The sequence below is a fragment of the Perissodus microlepis genome, chromosome 5 (genome assembly GCF_051167445.1).
Source record: "Perissodus microlepis isolate ML-2025 ecotype Zambia chromosome 5, ASM5116744v1, whole genome shotgun sequence".
Lineage (NCBI taxonomy): Eukaryota > Metazoa > Chordata > Actinopteri > Cichliformes > Cichlidae > Perissodus > Perissodus microlepis.
Genome location: NC_140465.1, coordinates 5308198 through 5318509, shown reverse-complemented (window position 1 = coordinate 5318509; position 10312 = coordinate 5308198). Strand labels below are relative to the sequence as shown.

The following is a 10312-nucleotide window of genomic DNA, read 5'->3' as shown; positions in this document are numbered from 1 at the left end:
CACACACACACACACACACGCATTCATTGCACACTAAAAGGAAAAAAGAGAAACTTGAAAAAATTGGAAAACTGCGTGTGTATGCTCGATGAGGTTATTCTTTGGACTATGCACCATGGTTCAGTACTCTTGACATCAAAAGGCCAAGAGAACAGAAGAAGAGAGGGGAAGGAAAGAGGAAGAGAGCAAGGCTTTTGTGTCTCCAGTCCTAAGAGCTCATTCTCTAATGAGGCCCAGTCAGCAACACAAGGAAGCTGCTGTGTGTGTGTGTGTGTGTGTGTGTGTGTGTGTATACGCACATGTTACCAAACCTCTCCAATATTTAAAAAAATAAAAAAATCCAAGACCAAAACATACTCTCACAAATCTTTGAGACCTCATCTCTCAGTGCGATCTTACAAGTGTTCAGTACAAGTGTTGTGTTGGACGGCCTTGAAATGTGATTGAAAAGAAGCTTTTGAATGTGAAAGCAGCCAGGTAGTGTTAAATAAAAGTGACTTAAACTGTTGGAGATCCAGAGAAGTAGAGCTTGAAAAGGTGTGTAAGTCAAGTAAAACTGTGTGCATGTTTGAAATTCAGGAGTTTAAGGTGTGATTTGCAATTGTGAGACAAATTGCAAAGGAATGCTCACAATAAGCTGCAGTTTTTTTCTTGCTCATCTGACATCATCCACTGGTTTCTAGAGTTTGAATTTTTCATCCTTAGGCCATTGAGATGTTTATTTTCTTTTTCTCAAGTCAGGGATGATTATATTTAGATGAGCGGAGTGATAAAATTTCTGAAAACACTGCCATGCATCCATAAGCTGCATGAGTGCAAACTTTCTAGATACTCTGTACCTCACATCAAGTCATAATACACTATATGGACAAAGGTACTGGCCACTCACAGGTCATGAAACACGGCGTGTTTACGATGCACCTCTGCATAATGGCTTAATGGCTCACTTTGGCTGTAGTCGGCGCCTAATGTAAAGAATAAAGTAACATGCCTGACAGGACAAGAAGAACTATTCTGTGCTGGGAAAAAACTGAGTATCCAGTTCCTTTGAGGTTGAATCCCCACCAGCACCTTTAACTGTTTACGCTGACAGACACATGGCATTGCAGAGGTTCCTATTAACGACACATTTTCTCTTCACAATGACAAACATCATCACGTTGCTATATGGACCACATGGAACGGCTTCTCGTTATCTTTCAGGAGATAATTGCTCGGAACAAAAGAGGGCAAGTAAAAATCATGTGTGTCTCCCATGTAACCTTTGTGGAACATCATAAAGGTGCGTTTGCTTACTTGTATCTATTTACAACATAGTTGACTAAACATTGTTACCTCACTGAAGCTTTACTTATTTTCTTCAAAAAACTACTCTTGCAGCACTGCCAAACTGGCTGATATTGTATCTCGCATCACACCAGAATTCCCTACATTTTCAGCTTGAGTGTGTCCGATCAGATTACCTCTGCACTATACACCACTGTGCACTTACGGCAACTAATTGTGGAGCTCCTTTCCCCACTTGCACGCAGGAGTCAGAGACCAAACTACATCCAACAATGTAAAATGAGAGGTAACAGTGAGGGAGGGGGCTTTATAATACTGCATTGTACATCAAAATGTTGAAATTTGTGCTTTATCAAATGATCTGATCACGATCAAGCAATCGGAGCTTTGATTAAAAAGTTTTTGTTAAATAGTAGGGTAAAGATTTTTTAAAGATTTTTTTTTTTGCTTTGTTTTAAAATCGTTTGCTTGTCTCTTTGATTCGTTGTGACCGGTTGCCTTATTCCCTTACCTTTACAACCACCCACCCGGCATTTTTCTGTCCCCCCGCCCCTCCACCCCGCCACACATCCTGGAAATCATAAAAAGCCTAGAATAAAGCCGACTGTGTTCGAAAGTGTCTAAAGCCCGTGAATGTGCTTATCACACCGCAATCAAACCTGTTGGCTGGTTGAGGTCCGATCAGTGTCATGCACGTCTGCAAGCAGCAAAGGTTACCTGCAAACAGCATGCTAATTATGCAAACGCGGCGGCTATACGATGGGATTTGAACAGGCTCTTTGTACTTCCCCTCTTGGGGGGCTGGTCAGAGGTAACAGAAGAGTAGAAAAGACAGGCGTTACCGGTGAGGGAGAAACACTCACTATGACCTGTGTCAGCAGATCTCTTCCAGTTCTTCCAGTCAGGGAGCGCTGTTGGATCTCCTCGCTTCCACTCTGCACTACCAGGTCAGTACAGACAGCTACAGAGGGTAGATGGATAGGTGAGAGTCCAAGGTGTGCTTGTGTAAGTGTTTCTGAACATCTTTTAATTCAGTCTTGCTTTTCCTTTAAATAGACACTGATCAAAGTAGGAGATGCATGTTTCTTTAAAAAAAAATGAATATGTGTGTTTTTAATGCTCCGTGTTACTAATGAAGCACAACCACTGACTGAACTGGTGATGTGGTTTGCTTGAGTAATGTTTTGCTTGACGCTCTTGCCGTGATAAGGCCGAGCCAGGCCCTGTGGGCACGCTGGCTCTATAGCTGGTGCGGAACGCTAAATTGTTTTATCATCCCTAATCAAATAGTGCTAGCTGCAAAACATATCCACAAACACTTGTTTATACATTGGTTCGCACTTGTCTTAACATGACTGCACAGCAGGTTGGAAACTTATAGTGTGAGTTCGGTCATGGGACACCGCTGACAATTGAACAACAAGTGAGAAAATTTCCTGAATACGATTGTTTTTCAGAGATGAAACTGGCTACGGAAACTCGTGCAGATCAGGGTGTGAGTTATTTTACCTTTTTCTTTGTTTGTTGCATTTTTTTTTTTTTTTTGACCTGATAGATTCTTGTGCCTGAGCCAAGTATAAGTAAGTGATTTTGTGTTTTTGATTTTTTCCATTTGGCAGAAGGAACCTTCTGCCATTACAGCTGTCAGTCTCACTACCGACAAAGAGAATGTCTTTATTTGTTTATCACCAAGTAGGCTGCTTTAGATGTCTAACATTTTATCCTGCTGCTCGCTACTGCTGAGAATGGCTCCTGGCACTCTCTCTTACGTCTATTGTGCATTCTGTGCTATTCTGCCTCAGGCAGCAGTTAGAAAGCGACAAGGACGATATAAACCCAGCAGCCTGCTCTTGTTGGGAGGGGTAAGGTGAAAAGAAAAACAAGCGGTGAGAAAAGAATAAAGAAACAAAGGAAGAAAAGAAAAGAAAGGGAGAACAACAGAAGGGATTTGCATTGCCAAGCCTCCTGGGGGAAATGTTGGGTTTTACATGTTACAACTTGTTGGGTAACTGAAGGTTTTGTGTGAAGTGATTCTTGTGTCATGGGAAGTATAACGTTTCAGTGTTTTGAGTGCTCAAAGGAAAGGCGGCCATTTTTGTCAGAGGACAGAGGTATGCTCTCTCCCTGTCATTCTCCAGCCCCTCCCTGTCTGCTGTGGCGGGAGCGCTCAGCTCGCAGCAGGTAGTCCTGGAACAGCGCAGCCATGACTGTGGTTGGATAGCGAGGCCACTGTGGTCTGCTTTCAGAGGATCAACTCCCCGAGTCCTTCCTGTCAGAGACTAATTACGTGTTTTGTCGAATGTGATCGTATTTTAATGACGCTAGAGCTAGGAATTATTAGTTAATAACAAAGCTAGCCAGAGCTAGTGGTAGTTATCAGCTAACGCTAGGTCTGGCTAGCTTTATTCTAGTTTGTTTAGCTAGGTGGAATCATACGTCACTTTAATTTTGGCTAGCAAAAACTGTAGTTGCTTGTTTTCTAAGCAGTTAGGTTAAGTTAATAACTTGCAGATATAGAAATAGAATACTTTCTTTAATATAATTATTTAATATTTTTGTCCACAAAGAAGAGCTATCAACATGTAAAATTGCTTAGCTAGCATGTTACCAAGAGATGCAACTTGCCACAAGGCAAAGTATGCAACTTCTTGGGTCTCCAGTCAATTTATGGTTCAGCAAGAGGAGCTTGCTCATAGTGTGTAGGTAGTTAGGGATGGTCGGTCTGGCCGTCAGTGAACAAAGTATGTCGTTCAGCCAGTCCGTGGGCTATTCTTGCTTGTGTCACTGTTGGTCTGTCAAACTGCTGAAGCGAAAAGTGACGTTCTAACATACAAAGAGCTGAAGTGGAACAAAGAATTAAACTATGCAAAGTGTCCACTGCAGCCACTGTCTGTGCTTTTCATGCTGTACTTTTGATCTTTAACGTTTTTTCACGCTTCTTCCTTGTCAACCAATCAGCATTTGGCAGACGCTTAAATCACGTTCGGAGCACTGCATGGGGGGACCCTGAGGGCCAAGAACCCTAGAACTCTAGAAGTACAGCAGTGGCATTGTGCAGTGTTCCTCCTTTTTAATGATCTGCCAGGCCTTTACTGCAGCAGCTTTCAGTTGCTGTTTGTTTGTGGGCCTAACCCTAAAGTTTAGTCATCAACAAGTGCATGCTCATTTGGGTTAAGATCAGGTGACTGACTTGGCCATTCAAGAATATTTGACTTCTTTGGTTTAATAAACTCCTGGGTTTCTTTGGCTGTATGTTCTGGGTCGTTGTCCATTTGTATTATGAAACACTGCCCAATCAGTCAGACACAGTATGTCTCTGAACTCCTCAGAATTTGTTCGGCTGCTTCTGTCCTGTGCTACATCATCAATAAACACTAGTGTCCCGGTGCTACTGGCAGCCATGCACACCCAAGCCATTGGGCTTTGGACCATGAGCTGTTCCACGCCTTCTCCATACTTTTTTCTTGGCATCATTCTGGTAGAGGTTAACCTTGGTTCCATCTATCCAAAGGATGTTTTTCCAGAATTGTGTTTTTGTGGTGCTGACTTCATCAGTGCTTTCTGTCTTTCTCAGAATGTAACAAACGCTGTATCAATGCTGTATCAATTTCTCAGAAGGGTTTTTTTCTGTTTTCTCAGCTTAAGGATGGCTTGTTTCACCTACATGCAGAGGTCCTTTGACCGCATGTTGTCTGTTCACAGCAAAATCTTCTAACTCAAGCACCACACCTCAAATCAACTCCAGTCCTTTTACTGCTTAATTGATAATGACATAACAAAGGAATTGCCCATACCTGCCTATGAAATAGCGCTAATTGTGCAATTACTTTTGGTCCCTTTAAAAAAAGGGTGGCACATGTTAAGGAGCTGAAACTCCTAAAACCTTCTTCCCATTTGAATGTGGGTACCCTCAAATGAAAGCTGAAAGTCTACACATCATCATGTCTATGTCTATTATATAACTATAATTGGAATATTTTTCAGTAAACATGTGAAAAAAACAACTCTTGGCTGCTCTGAGGTCTGTTTCATTGTGATTTCTTAGCAGCATGTGGTGAGCGCCTATAAAAGCTGAATAACACCGTAGGTGGTTGAAAAACAGGCCTCAATCAGATAACCTTAGAAGAAGCCAGTGCTATTTAAGTCATGCAACACACCGCATATATACATGTATGCACAAGGTCAGGTTCCACGTAGGTGCAGTCAGTGCAGATAGGCTAAGTGTGTGTTTAACTAGAGAGAGATGTGAAGGCAAGAGATAACCTGATAACCTTGACTGGTTTGCATTGTTCACCCTAAGGCACAAATTGTATTGTTTTTGAAGTACCTTTGTGCTTGTAAAAATGCATGCACCTGGACGCACATTCCTCGCTGACAACAACAGTGCGGGCTTCTGAGATTCTGTGCATACCTCTGCACTTGGTGACACACACACACAGAGTATGTGCAGAGGCGTGTGAAAGCCACCTGTGGCAGCTCTGCGGTCCAGCCCCTGTGGAACGTGAAGGGAAGACCCAGGAATAACTTGCTGTGTGGGACTCAGCTCGGTATGTTGCCACTGCCGCCTGCGCACAACCTTCCAACCCCCTCTCTTCCGGCAATCAGCCCCTCGCCGGCACATGGACAGTGACTGCTGCGGTGTTCGCTTATAACAGTTTCCCACCTCCATCCCTCCACAATCGTTCCTTCCCAACACCCTACAAAACTACCCACCACAGCTGAAAGCAGACGTCAGACAGGATTAGGCTGATGAACAGTGTTGTGGGTTTGAAGCTGATGGTAACTTTTCCCAAATATGACAGATAACAAATGTAATCAGGCAGTAAAATTTGAAGCAAAATCACAGTTGTTGTTTTTTTAATATGAAAGATATACAAATGAGTGTGATATCATCTTTAAACCAAGAGTAATCAAACAGGTGGCATCAAATGAGTTCAATTGCCGGTGATCCCCCTGCTTGCAGGTGTGTTTATTGTGCTTTTTAGTTACCGTCAGCTGTGTAAATTAGATTTTCTTTTATCGCTTTGTGATTTGAAAACACAACGAGTCATAAATGCACACACATTCACACAGGTTTAGAGCCTAGCCAGGCAGGTGGGTTTGTGTTAAAATGCACCAACAACATTACTGTGTGTTTCCCAGAGTGCTGGAAATGTGTTTTTCATGTTGCTTGGCGATGGCAGAGGGGCCGGTCAGGAGCTTCGGGAGTGTTCCCACAGGGCCGCGTAACTGTTGAGCTGGTGTTCTCATAAACAAAATATGTTCATTAAACTCATCAGGTAAGTAAGGGACGTGTCTGACTTTACAGGGTTGACACTGCAGCCTTTGTAGACTTGCCCAGGGAAATCGCCCTCTTCAAGTTGGTCCAAGTTGTCATTATCCTTTCTCAAGAGGTCATAGGAATCCACGTCATCTGCTGAGATAATTACAAGTGTGGCATTTATTATCGACAAACTGAATTTATAGTTCAAGACAAATATAAATATTTAAAGATTTTTTAATCTAGTTTTATTAGGATTTCCTAAAAAAACAAGCTGTTGTCATAGTAGTGAGTGAAATTCAAGTGTTTAGCTGTTTATTCTGCCAATTTCCTTGAAGATTAAATTAAACATTATTCCAGCAGACAAAGTATCTCAATAGTTTTCTGTGGTTATGCTTGCACCACATAATAACCTTAGATTTGCTTGATGTTGCTTGCTGTACTTGTACCAACAGCAGAGCAACTGCACCCATTGAGTTTTTCACCTGAATTATGCTCCGTTGCAGACATGTACAGCTGACGGCCAATTATTCATTCCTGTTATAGTTCTTTGAAGTCTGCCACCTGGAGCGTAGCGTAGTTGGTGCATTGCGATGTAAATTATCTGCAGACAAGTCCTTGTGGTCTCAGGAAACAAACAGACTTCACGGACGTTCCTGCAAATGCTTGCACTCTCTATCCATTACTTGGAGCTAAAATCAGACTGTAAACAACTCTTCTGTGACCACATGGCAGCTGAGTTCGGTGCACAACGTTTCTACCTGTGTTTTGCAGCTTTTAACACACACACAGACACACAAACGCATGCATATACATCACTGAGGTTTGGAGTCTTGGACCCTGGCAGACAGGTGGCTTTGTTTGGAAACACAGTGTGCAAGCTAAGGGGGGGGGGCACTAATCATTATTATGCTTTCCGCAGAACGGTGGCGCTTTTTTTTTTTTTGCCATGTTCCTGAGTTGGTCGGCACATTCCGCTGGCATTGTTATCCGGCCTGTTTCCTGCGGCCGGTGGCTTTTGTCAGCCTCTCCCCCATTGTCTCGGCTTCCTTTGTTCCCCGGCTCCAACAATGGCTTTTTTTCTGCCTCTTTATATATATGTGCACTTTTTGCCCTTGTGTGTTCTGTTTGTTTTGTTCTGCTGTCTGCTGTGTTTTTCTTTCCTCCTGCTGTAGAGCTGGGAAATAACACACGTATGCACACAACCCTGAGTTGATTTGTTCAAGTTCACTCTGGTTCAAACCTCTCTCACTCAACCTGTCCCCTCTTCAGTTTTCTGCTTTTCTTCCTCACTGAGGCGTTGTCTGTCTCCCTCCCCTATAACCTCTCATTATTCACTGTCACAAACTGAGGGAGACACACACACACTTTAACACAACCACCACCTAACTCTCAAAACTGAATTCAGGAGTCACCTTTTTTTCTTAAATTTACCACCTCAAAATTAGGGTTTCCTTTAAGAGGCAGAAATGTCACAAATTGATTTAGCTATTTGTAACAATTATTAAGTTATAAGCAGGATATAAGCAAATTGTATCTAATTATGGAAAACCAATAAGAATCTTTTTTTTTTTTTTTTTTTTTACAAAAGTCCTTTTTTAAATTTTAGATATGCTAAAACTTGCAAGAGTAATAAAAAAGTACATATTTCGATTGCTTAGAGTCAGGGTTTGGGGTTAGGGATATCACTAATGATGACTTAAACCTTGGAGGGATAATGTGAGGTACTACTGATGTGTAAGGCTGTCCTGATAATGCCTGATGAGCACTGGGAGAGACTGGGTGCTGACGGAGGTCAGGCAGAATAGCTGACATGGTAAATGTCACAAAACAAACAAACGAACAAAAAAGAATATCCGAAACCCTAAATAGAAACCAAATGGTTTGGCTATCTGAGAGGTAGAATATTTGTGCGCATGCCTGTAAAAGTAACAGCAATCAAAATAATGGGGAAACAGCTAAACTGAATTATTTTTGGAGTAAAAGATCGCATAAGTGTTAGTATTCAGTATAAATGCTCATAGTACTCATTATTTATTATTCACAGCTTACACCTCTTTGCTTTATTCATGCTCTACAGCAGTATTTGATTACAAACTTCTGTTTAAGATTTGACCATATTGTTTATTTTCCCTATGACTGTTCATAAAGCTTCATAGTTGTAAGAGTCTCTAGCCCAGTTGCCGACACACCTCTAAGGATTCCTTTTTCGTCCTTAGCTTTAGTCTAAATAAAATATCTGAACAGCAATTGGATGAAATTTTCCACCAACAAATTTTCTATTATTTTTTCTTCTTTGCTGCCAATATGTTTACTCCCAAATCTACAACTGGGAGATGATTACCCAGTGCCCAAACCTCACCACACCCAAATGACAGCTAGTATTGTGTATTTTTTTTTGTCTTTCAACAGAATGGTTGAGCCCAGCCCTCCAGCACTTCACATTCACTCCAGTGGGGATGTCAACATGGCAGGCATTGGTGTCAAAGTAGAACGTGAAGACTCTGGGGGAGGGGCTGCAGTGGATACCAGCGTCGAACTTCGTAAGACGTCTCCTTCGCGCGATTGGTCAGGAACTCAGCCCCTTGAGGCTCGCCAGTTGACCCCACCACTGTCTCGCTCCCCTTCAGTAAGGATTACGAAAGGCATGACAGGGAATTTTAGGAAGTCAAGAATGTGTCATAGATTGGTATATCAAAATATAAAGTATATTTGCATGTTCTTGGTGAGATTTTAATTGAGGTTCTCTTTTCTGTCCTGACAGGAGGGATCTCCAGGGAAGGACCTGCCTCACAGACAGAGCCCCATGGGACTGAAGGAACCTAGGATGCATGATCGATCAGAGGGACAATCCAACTTGAAAGAAGGTCTGTCAAAAGCAACCGCCATTTCAAAACTTTATTTACAACCACAGAGGTGCAAACCGAGAGTCAGTTCTGTCTGCCATGGCATTGATGTTCATTAGCCTATTGAATTAATACATATTAATAATATGTAATTATAGGATTCATTGCTAGTTTTATTATTTCTTGATTGTTTGATTGCGTGCTGTTTTTAACTCAAGAGAAAGTTTTATTTGTATCATACTCTTATTTATAATTTACTTGGTGACTGACTGTACCATTATGGGTTGATGTCTTGTGCTGGTTTTATCTGTAGACCCCAGGGAGAGTTGTTGTTGCTGTAGCAACAGCTCACAGGGATCGGAATAAAGAACAACGTCAACCTCCCAAGAAGGAAAGAAACTGTCCTGCTATTAGGAGCAATTTGGGGTTGAATGTCCAGTATTTACCAGGAGCATTTCATTTAACAGGGTGGCCCTAATGTTAGTCATTGAAACTTGCTAAGTTAATTTAGCAAAATACTTGGCATTAATTTTACTTACAAAGGTTCTGCAAATAATATTTTCCCAGTTTTATAAGAGACAGCACAAATACTCGCAGACAGCCAGATACTGACAATTAGATGATATCATTGTCACGCCTGCATGCAAGCATGAGGCCTGAACTTGTAAGGTATAAGCTTAGCAAAACAAAAGTTAGTCACTGTAACATGTAAAGTATGTCATTTTTGACTCGTGTTTTATGCAAATATTGAATGTGTGTTTTGCTTGTATAATGCCAGTTTACAGCAACGGTCGTACGGTTAGTAGCCAAACCAGGATTAGACAACTGTGGGAAGGAAGAACTCAATTTTAACAGGAAGAAACTTATAATATATTATTATTAATTATTATTATTAATATAAATTATTATTATTAATATA

General features: G+C 41.5%; 1 protein-coding gene across 2 annotated transcripts in view; it reads left to right on the top strand.

The window, feature by feature from the left end:
- The first annotated feature begins 1921 nt into the window (after nt 1-1921).
- sox13 (SRY-box transcription factor 13) overlaps nt 1922-10312 on the top strand; it is a 28170-nt gene continuing 19779 nt past the window's right edge. For both annotated transcript variants that reach the window (XM_084927486.1, XM_084927485.1), the window contains exons 1-3: nt 1922-2234; nt 8960-9176; nt 9312-9414. In XM_084927486.1, the coding sequence (XP_084783612.1) occupies nt 2047-2234; nt 8960-9176; nt 9312-9414 (508 nt within the window). In that variant the 5' untranslated portion in view covers nt 1922-2046. The remainder of the gene's footprint in view (nt 2235-8959; nt 9177-9311; nt 9415-10312) is intronic.